General features: G+C 41.9%; 1 protein-coding gene across 1 annotated transcript; it reads left to right on the forward strand.

The window, feature by feature from the left end:
- Positions 1 to 7,456: 7,456 nt before the first annotated feature.
- On the forward strand, positions 7,457 to 9,454 carry LOC120270916 (nematode resistance protein-like HSPRO2). The gene has a single exon (XM_039277996.1). The coding sequence runs from the start codon at positions 7,685 to 7,687 to the stop codon at positions 9,110 to 9,112; it is 1,428 nt and encodes a 475-aa protein (XP_039133930.1). The 5' UTR covers positions 7,457 to 7,684; the 3' UTR covers positions 9,113 to 9,454.
- Positions 9,455 to 12,574: the final 3,120 nt, after the last annotated feature.

Below are 12,574 nucleotides of genomic sequence, written 5' to 3' on the forward strand. Positions count from 1 at the left end.
AACCGCTACTTAATCGTGACCCTCTGCTCTCTCCTTCATTTGATGATGTTACACTGCAGTTGTCATTGCCGAGGAAATTCATACCTCTCACCAAACTTTCCGTCCTTTGTTCCTCTAATCCAACCAAGTATCATTAGGTAGGCGCCCATAATATATCGCTTCACTACCATGATCTCTTTTCACCAATAAGGTGTGCCAATTCATACATCACCAACAAAGACCCAGCCAGGCGCGTAAAGCTTAATCCTCTTTCAATATCTCAAGGGACCTCCATGGTTTATTTTTTCACATGGTTCTACCCCGACCATCTTCGTGCATTCTACGATGAGGATTAAAGTGCCGGGTTGTCCCGATGATCGCAAGTCCACAAGAGGCTGGCAATTTTCTTAGGAAATAACAACCTTTAATCTCATGGAGTTCCTCGTACAGCACGCCTCCCGATCTTAAAACCAAGGTGCAATACAAGGCGCTTTTGCAAATACCTCCTCTCGAGGCTCATGTGGTTCTAGTCCCTTTCTTCAACATTGGCCTCAGCTCTCTCTCGCCTCCTCCAACTCTTTCTGGGTGTTAACCTGGTGCCACACTCGCCACCCACCGCTCTCGCAGAAACCCTATATTCCATGCTCGAAACGAAACATGTTGGAGATTAATTTTCACTTTGTTCATATCAAGGTCGCTCGTCACGACCTTCAAGTTCACATCATCACTCACCAAGACCAACTTGTGGATAACTAAACGTTAGCCAAGTCTCCGCTTTGAGTCTCTTCGGTCCAAGCCACGAAGTCGCTCCCCGACTTTAGCTCGTGGTGACTGACTGCAGATCATCCATCGCATATTCCATATCTCCCAAATATATAAGCTAATATTATAGAATATATCCATAACATCTATCCATATTCCCAAATATATATATAAGGATATTTGCTACAATTGGTGCATAAGTGATCCCTTATAGATTGATACAATTTTCTTTTACATAATGGTGGCTATATCACACGCATACGTAAAAGTTATCTTTATATACGTGTAATTTTATGGAGATTAATATAGAGAATTTTATTTGTTTTAGTAACGGGGAGCCATGATATGTGCTCATACAAAGATCTATTCACCATGTTTCGATTTGGACGCACATCCTTCACATGGGACAAATATATTCTAAACCACTAAACTATACTATGATTGGCAAATAATCAAGCTCCTTACCACTAGACTATGCTATGCTAGTGCTTGCAGCAATCAATCTCCTTAAAACTGAATAAATACTCAAGCCCTTATATAGTGGATAAAAGGTATATATTGTTAGAATTGAAGATAGGAAGAAGAGATGAGAGTTCTCACAGAGATCAAGGTTACTAAGAAGCAAGATACACTATATTGAAGCTAATAGAAACATAAAGCAAAGATTCAAATATAAAGACTTTCGTTGACTCAGCCTCGACACAAAGACACAAACATTAAAAGAAAGACAAAAGACAAAAGATAAAAAACATAAAGTTAACATCCAACCGCAACCCAACAATTCTGAGTTGTCCAATCGAATTCCAGAGATCTTTTGACAAGTAAACTGGCTGTACTCTTCGCAGGTATAGAGTAAACTCATTCTAACATGCTTTCCTTACTCTAAACCTCCGACATGCAGTTCATCTCTAAACTGCTCGAATTTGTAATTGCAGTAATCCTTTTGTGAAGACATCGCCACTTGGTCGTGAGTGCCGTGCAGCGTGAACAATGCTAATAACTTCATCTTTTATCGATCATGAATGAAGTGGTATCGTGTCGAGTATACTTTGTTCGACTATGATGAGTAGGATTTCTAGCCATGGAGATGGTCAACCGTTATCACATCCGATGATTATAGGGAGCTCCTCGCTCATTCATGTGTTCCGCCAAGAGGTGCATCGTTAACCAAATGTCTCTTCACAGCAGCTGGATGTAATTGATATGTATTCACCTCAGCTCAGTATAGTGCAGCTACCACTGTTTTATTGAACACCGCTACCGAACCAAGAGAAAAACCCATCCTCACAGTTCTGCCGATCGTCCGACGAGCCTCCCCAATCGCTGGCGATCCAAAGAGAACGAACTCTTCATTCTTTGTATAATGGATTCCATATCCAGCGAGCCAATTGACATATCTCGTAATTTCTCTTCATCGCTTCATAATGATGCTTTCGCTGTTTTGTCATGAAACGAGCTACAACCCGAAAACAACATGTATTATGTCCGGATGAGGTGTGAGTGCAGCGAGATTCCCAAACCCATCTTCGTACTTGATCCATCTATTTTCCCCGAATCGCGTTTTCGGCATGAGATTTATTGGGCTAGTCGATGATGGGATTACAATGTAACATCCCGCGTTTGCTCGTAATATCCTCTGAATATTTTCGCTGTGAAATGAACAATATATCCTTGCATTGTAGCACCTCTAACCCAAGAAAGTATTTTCAATTGTCAAAAGTCCGATATCTCAAACTCCTTCATCATATTCTCTTTGAATTCATGTGCATTTCTTCTAATCAAGCCATATATATTTATATCGTCCATGATAGTAGGCATGGAAGAGATTTCGTGTGTCGGGCCTTGACTTTTCTATAGCATGTTGGTTCATTAGCACTCCTACGAACCCCAGCTTGATAGAAATGAGAGTCTATTCGACTGTACTCGTAGTTTGCGTGGATACCGCCGGAGGCTCAGTAAAGAGCTTTGTTTAGCATGTAAACTTTCTCTCTTATCCTCCAATGATGAAACCCTCCTGTTGCTTCATCGAAGACCTCTTCCTTTAGCTCCCCATTAAGAAACGTCAGCCTTTAACGCTAGTTGGTGAATATTCCACCCCCTTTGAACACCTACAGCGAGGAACAAACGCACAGTCTTAATTCTAGCGTCTGGGGAGAAGATCTCATCGAAATCCACTCCTTCTATCTGACTGTATCCCTTTGTGATGATTCTTTCTTTATTTCGCAAAGATGGTCTCGCCTCGATTAAATTTGATCTGAACACCCATTTTAATCCAATGGCCTTCTTCCCCTCGTGTAAAGCTGATGTACTCCCAAAGTGTTGTTCCGAGAGATCACCTCCATTTCTTCTTTCATAGCAGTGAGCCAGCCTTCATTCTTTACAGCATCATCAAACGAAGTTGGATCTGTAGTTGTTAAGGCGAAAGAGCAAGTATCATATATCTAAGTTAGGTTTCTATACCTTGCCGGAGGATTGTCATCTTCAGACATACTCTGAGAGACCACTGGTGAAGATGTGTTCAAATCTTGAGACGACATCATCCGTTCATCAGTTTAATCGTGTGGTGGAGGATTTATAAACTGATCAGTGGGATGCACATCATCCACGATGTCAACGGGCACATAGTTCATTGCATTAGGGACAATATTCTTCTACCAATCCCAGCATTTTTCTTCGAAGAATTTCACGTCCCTACTGACTTGGACACGCCTCGTGAATGGGTCGAGGATCTTATAGGCCTTTGCGTTCTCACAGTAGCCAATGAAAACCCCAGGAGTGGTCTTTGAGTCAAATTTCTTTCTTTGCTGTGAGTCAACTAAATAGTGAGTTAAACAACCGAAAACTCTGAAGTTGTTCACGGTTGGCTTAGATCCAGTCAATGTTTCATAGGGTGTTATATCATCAAGAGCTACCGTCGGAGCTCGATTAAGAATGTAAAACACCGTGCATACTGCTTCGGCCCAGAATTTCGTCGGCATGGATGTCTCCTTCATCATTGTGCGTGCCATCTCGCCACGGGTCCGGCTCTTCCTGTTCAGCGACTGCTTTTGTCAGTGGAGATCGTGGAGCGTGAGTCGCTGCTTCTGATCCCCGTTAGTTCACGTAATAATTTGACCTCCTGGACGTGAATTCGCCATCGCGATCGGGTGCAGGATTCTTCATGCAATGATAGTCAGCTGACCAAGAGTTTGAAGAGTTTTGAATTTCTCCAACGACGATTTCCTCTAAGGAAATAGACCCAAACTGTAGCGTGAGTGGTCATCCGTAGTAAGAAGAAGTAACAATTTCCACCGAGAGAGGCAGTTTGCATCAGGCCTACTAGGTCGCCATGAATTAACTTCAGCGGTGCCGTTGATCTCCCTGCATAGCCGGTGGGAAAGAATATGCGAGCTTGTTTTCCCAACGAGCATGATTCATATGGTTTAATACTTAAGATGACCGGCAAGCCAACAACCATCCGCTTTTCTCCCAACAATTGTAGATTCTTCTGGTTCAGGTGGCGGTATCGCTTGTGCCAAAGATCAAATATCACAGCTTCATTTCGTGCAATATTTGCTGCTCCAACGTCATCAGCTTCAAGAGGAAACAAATGATGAGAAGTCATGCATACCTGTGCAATCTTAGCTTTAGTCTTGGCATCCTTGATAACACACTCTCCTTCAGAGAACTCAACAGAGTAACCAGAGCTCATCAGCTGGCCAATGCTCAACAAGTTGTGCGCTAGATGAGGCACATACTGCACGTCAGTTAGTGTGTTTGTTCTTCCACAGTCGGAGCGAAGAACAATAGAGCTAATCCCCGCCAACTTGCAAGATGTTTCCGCCTCCTAGCCCGATGGTTTGATTTGACACTTCCTCCAAGTTTTGAAATATCATTCTATTTCCCGACATATGATTTGAGCATCCCGAAAGTCAATGAGCCACATATCTCCTCTTTCATTCAGTATCTTCACTCGGATGCCATGAACGTGAGTCCTTTATCGCCCTCCTTGGTGTCTTTAGTGTCTTCAGCTAGGTTTGCTTCCTTGTTCTTGTAACGACACTGAGATTTTATTTGCCCGTATCTCTTGCACCCAAAGCATTGTATTCCTCGTGATGCTTATCTCCTTCAACACACGAGGTTGGTCCGAGTGCCATCCTCGTCCCACGCCCCTCTTTCTCTCGCGGAAACCCTCACCGACCCTCTACCTCCACGGCCACCATGCTCACGAAATAAGGCTCCCTTAACAAACAGTGCCCTCTCCTCCATGTGATCCCTCGCTCTATATCTAGTCTCCACGTGACCTCCTCGAGAGATCCACCCGAGTTCTTCAATGGTGAGAGAACCTCGGATCCTCTCGACTCAATGATAGATGACACAACATGGTCGAATCTTGGGGTTAGACTCCGAGAATCTTCCCAACAACTGACTGGATCACCGAGCTCCTCTCCCGTGGCTCGAATGTGATACACTCACGCTAGCACCCTCGCCAATGTAGTCCTCGTATCTTTTCCCCGCTCTTCATGTGCGATTCTCAAGTCCCCGCTGATGAGAATGAGTCGAGTCGCCGCATTCTTGGTGCAACCTTGATATTCTCCTTTCAAGATATCCCAAGCCTTCTTCGCGTTCCTCGTCTATGAGATTCGAATGAGAACCTTGGCATCAAGCGCCTGCTGTTTTAGACATAGAGCCTTTGCATTTCTCTTGACGTTCTCCGTTCTCTTGTGCTCATCTTCTTCATCTTCTTTGTATCATTTCTCTACCATTCCCCATAGATCACAAGAGAGAAGGATCATCTCCATCTTCAGGCTCCACAGATTGTAACCATCTCCATTAAAGGAAGGGACATTAACTTGAGAAGATCCGGCACCACTCCCATTTGCAACCATCCTTCTTCAAGGTTGAACTACAGAATTGTCTCTGATACCACTGTTAGAATTGGAAGATAGGAAGAAGAAATAGAGTTCTCACATAGATACTAAGGTTACTGAAAAGCAAGATACACTATATTGAAGCTAATAGAAACATAAAGCAAAGATTCAAATATAAAAACTCCTAAGTTGACTCAGTCCCTGACACAGCACACAAACATTAAAAGAAAGACAAAAGATAAAAGATAAAAAACATAAAGTTAACATCCAATGGTAGCCCAGCAATTCTTGAGTTGTCCAATCGAATTCCAGCAGGATCTTTGACAAGTAAACGGTCAGCTCTTCAAAGGTATAGGGTAACCATTCTAACATATATGTGTAATGGAAAAATAACCAAGCCACGTATGACGCGTGCCGATGATGGCTCCGTAGCCAATCAATGCGGGGTAAGCCATGGTGGTGTGAACTGGTTGGCACGTGACTTTTTTTTTCCGATGGGGTCGGGTCCCCTTATGTACAGAGCGCCGTCCCCACTGAGTGTGTGTTCACCTATAAAGTAAAAGGAAAAAGGCAATTGTTTGAAGAGCATGCAATTCAAAAAGGATCCGAGAAGAAGCATTATTGGCCGGAACTAGTACTACTGCAGTCAGTGGTAGGGAAGATTGCTAGAGCGTCAAACTCACGAATTAATAAATAAATCGGAGAGAGATGTAGATTTATCTAATGGTTCTGCTAGGTTGGAAATGTTCCAGAACAGGGATCAATAGCTTTTCATCCATTGATCACGTCCCTAATCTGAGACCAACTGACCACCCATCCACCAGTCAACCTTATTCCTCCAATTCGGTGCCTGCGAGACGTGCAAGCAAGCTGAAAGGATGGATCTAGAATCACCGACGCGTGTCAACTGCTGATCACGTGGCAGGCGGAGTGGCTGACTTAGCGCTAAGGATAACGTTTACCTACGACCCGACAGCACACGCGCATAACATCCTCATTCCAATCAAAAACAGAAGTGGAAGTGGAATAGATGTTGGATGCCGCTTGGGTACTTTGCATGCTTTCTGGGTTTCGATTACTTGGTGCAGGGGCATGTCACATGTCACAAGGCACGCCCTGTTAGATAAGCCAATATTAATTGGATGAATAACAATAATATGCATGCTTGTGTTTGAACTGGATGCATGCCAAGTGCCAACAATCAAACATGGCCCTCCGTCGTCCCATGAGAATTCATTCCACTCTTCTCTCCATGATAGGCGCCGATTCCGGTGTTTGACGATGGGAACCGTGTGGGACGATAATTCTTCCAAACCTGCCCGCCTAATTTCTGGAAGCTCCTAGGAAAATACATTTTGGCTGTTGCCAGTATTGGTCAGATTAACCATGCACACAGACTTGTTCAAAATTTCTAATTGACCGGCCGAGTATTCTCCACCCACCACCACCACCACCAACAAAACAATAACAATTTTGACACTGATCATCACAAATAAATATCAACGACATGTAGAAATGGTAAATAGTTGTCTCAACCCCAACCGGTCAGAATTCAGATGTAAATAAATTAAATTGGGTTGGTGGTATAGAACCAACCCATCCATCCTTATTCCATACCGCGGATTGGGCGTTGGTGGGAACGAATTAAAAAGAAAAAGAGTTCCAAACGACTGCCGCCCAAAGGAAAAAAAGAAAGAAAATTCTCCCGGTTCCATCCCGTACGCTTAATAAATTATAACAATGCTTAGCATAAAAAATAAACGGCGTGTTGTCGAAGAATGATATTTGGATAAGGTTGTCTTTTTTTTTTTTAATCGTTTAATTGGGAATTAGTTACCGCTGGACTATGTAAATTCTAGTCTTTGTTGTGAACTCTCCACACGTCTTCTTAGATCTCATCTCAACCTCCCCAACTTCCCTATCGCTTCGCTTTTATCTTTCTCATCATCTCTTTGTCCATATATCTCTAGATTGGGTGTATATATATACACACACATATATGCGTCTCTCTTCCAAACAAACTCAAATTAAACAACACTTTCCAGTTATCCTTAATTTATTTCTTCTCCTCCTCAATTTCCATCCATATATATATGGTGGATTTACCGCGGAAATCAAGGAAGATGGCAACGCCGGAAATATCAGCTAGATCAGCCAGATTGCCGTCGGACAAGTCCCACCTCTCCGTCCCTTCCTCATCACCCGTAGAAGACGCATCCGCAACTGCCGCTTATGAGCTCTACCTCCGCCTCCCAGAGCTCGCCAGCCTCTGGAACGCCAAAGCTTTCCCGGAATGGAGAAACGAGACCATCTTAAAACCAGCTTTGCAGGCCCTTGAAATCACGTTCCGGTTCATCTCCATGGGTCTTTCAGACCCGAGGCCTTATTCCAACCACGGTGAATGGAAGCGGAGGCTCGAGTCCCTCGCCATGCACGAAGTGGAGCTCATCGCCCTCATATGCGAGGATGAGGAGGAGGGGGGTGGTAGTGGCGCGCCGATCGTGGAACTCAGGTCGCCATCCGGTGTGCTGACAAGAGATAGGAGCTCCCAGGAGGTCTGGCAGGTCCCCGGAGCAAGCCCAGTGGTAAGCCGGACCAGCGAGGAAAGCTTACTACCAAGGCTTGCAACGTGGGAGAAATCCGAGGGCATTGCTTCCAGGATACTATTAAACATCGAGTGTCAGATGCATCGTTGCCCGTTCACGCTGGGGCTGGGTGAACCAAATCTCGCCGGCAAGCCCAATCTCGAGTACGATCTCGTTGTAAGGCCGTCTGATCTTCACTCCATCAAGAAACCCTCATCACCACCATCAATCAGGAACTTGGAGAATGAGACGCTATTCACCATCCACCAGATCCTCGAATCATGGTTGTTCGTTGCTCGGGAGCTTCTGAAGAGGATCGTTGTTAGATTAGATGGGAAGGAGTGGGAGAAAGCCGCGAGTGATTGCTGGATCCTTGAGCAAATATGGAAGCTGCTATCGCGAGTTGAGGATCTGCATCTGTTGATGGATCCTGATGATTTCCTCCATCTGAAAAACCAACTAGCTATTCAGGCGACACCGGGATCATCCGAGGCTCTCTGCTTCAGATCAGCGGCCCTGCTGGAGCTCACGCGATTGTCAAATGACCTGAAAAGGAGGGTGCCGTTCATTTTGGGGGTAGAGGTGGATCCCAAGGGAGGTCCCAGGGTCCAGGACGCGGCCATGATTCTGTTTCACAAGCAGAGCAGGGATGATGGCGCTGTCTCAAGGGTCCATTTGCTGCAGGCTTTCCAGGCGATCGAGGGGGCCATGAAGAGCTTCTTCTTTGCCTATCGTCAGTTAACCGTGACGGTGATGGGAAGCCTAGAGGCGACCGGTGAGTCGCTAGCGCATAGGTTTCTAGAGCCGCCCTACTTTCCAAGTTTGGACGCGGCTAAGACGTTTCTCGGAGAGTTCTGGCGGAGAGAACGCGGTGGTGGTGCTGGTGGTGCTGCCACTGCCTTCACGGTCAACACATCTGCATCAGCGAGCAAATGAACGATGGTCCCACACACTGACTCTTTCTGCATTTAGCATTTGTACGCGTACACAAGGTGGTGGTTTCACGACTATAGAATAGAATAGGCAATGCCCTATAAACTATAAACTGCCTGATTATTTTGTTTGATCATTATTTATTGATAAATATAATATGATTTTTTCTTGTATAAAATAATTTTTTTTTAATAATAAAAGTGATAAACCATTACTTTATTAAAAAAAACATAAAAAAAATATAAAATCAGAAAAAAAATAAAAGAAATACAGAAAAATAAAGAATGAACAGCAATCTCTCACTAGAAGTGAGTAGAAGAAAAAAAAGAAAAAAAAAAAATCTAAGCAAGAACAACAAAAAAGAATAGGAAATCTAGAACGGCAAATACAAACAACTAGTAGCAAAGGTCTTCCCGAACTAAGAATGGTATTCTTAAGTATATGGCTTATATTTATTTTCTAGAATTCCTGTAAGGCATTTTGGGGAAAAAAAAAAGACTTTCATTTAGAAAGAGAAAAAAACACATGCACATCAAAATAAATTCCATGTACATTATTAAATTAAGGTCTAAACCATAGTTTGCTGCTATAGGATAGAAAGTAATGCGGTAGGGGTAAAAAAACTAGGTTTGATTGGTACTATACATTCCGTAACAGAAATCTCTAAAATATTTAGTATTTACAATATACATATAAAATAAAGTGAATAAATTCAAAATTTATTATAAAAAAAGAGTGGATACAAAATGTATAGAAAAAAGTACAAAAATATAGATATTACCCAAGAAACATTGAACCTATCCTCGCACCTTTTGATCTCCTCCCAGAAAGACACCTTACGTGACCGAGAATTTGGTCCATAAACCGATGTACACAGCCACCAAAAATTATCTTTAAGGTAGCAAAAATCCACCGTCAAGATAAAACTCCCCAGCGTGAATCAAACATCCTAACAGAATAGAACCATTCCAACCAATAACGATACATTTAAAAAAAAATGAAATGAAATGTTGCCTCTATTTCGTAGAAACTATAAGGTACAAAAGAAATGTTACCTCTAGAAATAGAGAGAGCCTCCTCCTAAAATGAGAGAATATTAATTTTATGAAATTTATTTATGAAAAAAATATAAAGTTTCCTAATGATATAATTAACATGAAAATTGAAACAAAACTCCACCTCAAATTCATTTTTGTTTTGTTTTTTTGTTATAAATGTGGATGAACCACTAATATATTCCTTCCGTTCATTTTTTATCTGTCGTGAATAACCGAATCTCACATACCAAGAATGTTGGTTATTTCACATAATTTAATAAAAAATTAGTTATCTTTCCAAAATTACCCCTAATTTATATATTCACATTTCTCTCTCCTATTAAATTTCAAGAAGAGAATTGAATAGAGTGTTAGAGTAACTTTGAAAAAAAAAAATAATAAATGAATGACAGATAAAAAGGAACATGGGTTTATGACAGATAAAAAGGAACGGAGGGAGTAATGAAAAAAATACAATAAATGATAAAGACAACAAAACAAACAAATTAAGAGAAAAAAAAAACTAGTGAAGCAAATTAGACGAACAAACAAAACTGAGCAAAACAAAACAGCAACAAAACGAATCAAAAACGCAAAGTAAGTTCATCAGGGGTGGATGGAAAACAAAAGGGACACAATAAACAAATGGATAAAGCAAGAGGCAAAGGCTAATATCTATCAAATGTCTAGAGATTCATTCTACGAAATGTGTGATCCATCCGGTACAGAGGTCAAAGGTTTGACAAACTAGAGGCTTCTCTTAACTCTTCAAGTGTGGCCTTTTAAGAATCTAATACTGTATTTATCCAAGCAATAATCATATGGTCAATTTTTGCATATAGGCAATAAGAATGAAGATGTTATGTATAAGAAAAATGAGGTTATTTTTGTTCAAGCCAAACATTCCACCAAATCGTAGTAAATTAAGAGGTTTTCCAAGCCATAAGATTCAAATGACTTTTGTTGATGGGCTAGTAGGGCCATGCATCATTCCAATTAGAGGGCATGTTAGAGACATTGAGCAGTGGCATTATAGTGCAACCAAAGCTTAGTTACAAAAAGGGCATATCTCCAATGCTCGCATCGAAGAGCACACAAGTTGTGAAAATTCTATCAGCAGCCCTTTTTAGCCAAATTGTCCAAAAGGAAGGATCTTGTTGTCCAAAGCTTGCAAGTTAAAGATTTTGATTTTGAGTGAGCGCCTCCTTCTGAATAATTTGCTAAGCAAGGTTCTCATAAATTCCACCATGGAAGATATAGAAGGCTAGCAAGTTGAAGATCTATTTTTATATGAAAATTCTAAAATATTAATTTCATCAAACCAATTCTTGTTTCATCTTATTGCCTGCATTTTTTAAACTTGAAAGTACGGCAATACGGATCACTTCTAAGAACGTATTGAACTGGATCGCACAAGGAGTTGCAAGGTACTACAACTGGATTTCGAGAGAGGGGGGAGGGGCGATCCCAATAATACTATGGTCGACAGCTTATATCAAGGCAATTGCTCGGATTTCATTCGTGAATCAGTTAAATGTACTCGATAGACAAAAATATGAGAGAAAGAATGAATTAGTATGTTCATTAGACTCGAAACTAACCCATATAAATACAAGAATGATGTATACAGAGCATGTATACTTAATAGTATATATGTATAAGTGTACATGATAAATACAAGTAATACTATTACTCTAACATACCCCCTCAAACTCACGCTGGGTCATAAAACCGAGAGTTTGTCAACTAGAAACCGAAACCGAGAGCATGATGTGCCTTTAGTAAAAAGATCGCAAGCTGCAGGTAGAGGCAACATAAGGAAGAAGAAGATCGCCAAAGAAGATAATGATGACGAACAAAGTGAAGAGCGACCCTCAAGATGCTTTGAGACGCTCATGAAATACTGTGGTTGGCACATGATTTTAATAGCACTGGGTTATCACAAAGAGTATAGGAGTAGGAGCAGAAATAGAAACACCAAAGTCCATCAAAATCTGTCGCAACCAAAGAACCTCCTGGCAAGAGAGGACATAGCACCATACTCACATCGCAAGAGAAAGAGTAATCAGAGATTGTTTCTTGCTTTTCCAAGAGATAAGGGAATCTCCAAGAAAAATGCAGAAACCAGTAGTAGAACGTCGATCAGAGGCATCACCTGCCCAATCAGCATCACAATAGGCGCGCAACTCAAGAGAAGATGTGGCAGAGAAAAGTAAGGAGCGAGATATAGTACCACGAAGATAACGAAGAACTCGTAAGAGGGCAGCGTAATGAGTGGAGCGAGGAGCACTGACAAACTGACTAAGAACACGAACAGCATATGCAATATCAGGCCGAGTAATGGTGAGATAGACAAGAGCACCAACAAGTGCACGATAGCGAGTAGGATCAGCAGAGGCTCACCATCTGAAGAAGAAAGTCGGTGATG

The sequence above is a fragment of the Dioscorea cayenensis genome, chromosome 10 (genome assembly GCF_009730915.1).
Source record: "Dioscorea cayenensis subsp. rotundata cultivar TDr96_F1 chromosome 10, TDr96_F1_v2_PseudoChromosome.rev07_lg8_w22 25.fasta, whole genome shotgun sequence".
Classification (NCBI taxonomy): domain Eukaryota; kingdom Viridiplantae; phylum Streptophyta; class Magnoliopsida; order Dioscoreales; family Dioscoreaceae; genus Dioscorea; species Dioscorea cayenensis.

Excerpts from the sequence above, each read along its gene's own strand:
- LOC120270916 (XM_039277996.1), top strand. The coding sequence starts at position 7,685 with ATGGTGGATTTACCGCGGAAATCAAGGAAGATGGCAACGCCGGAAATA.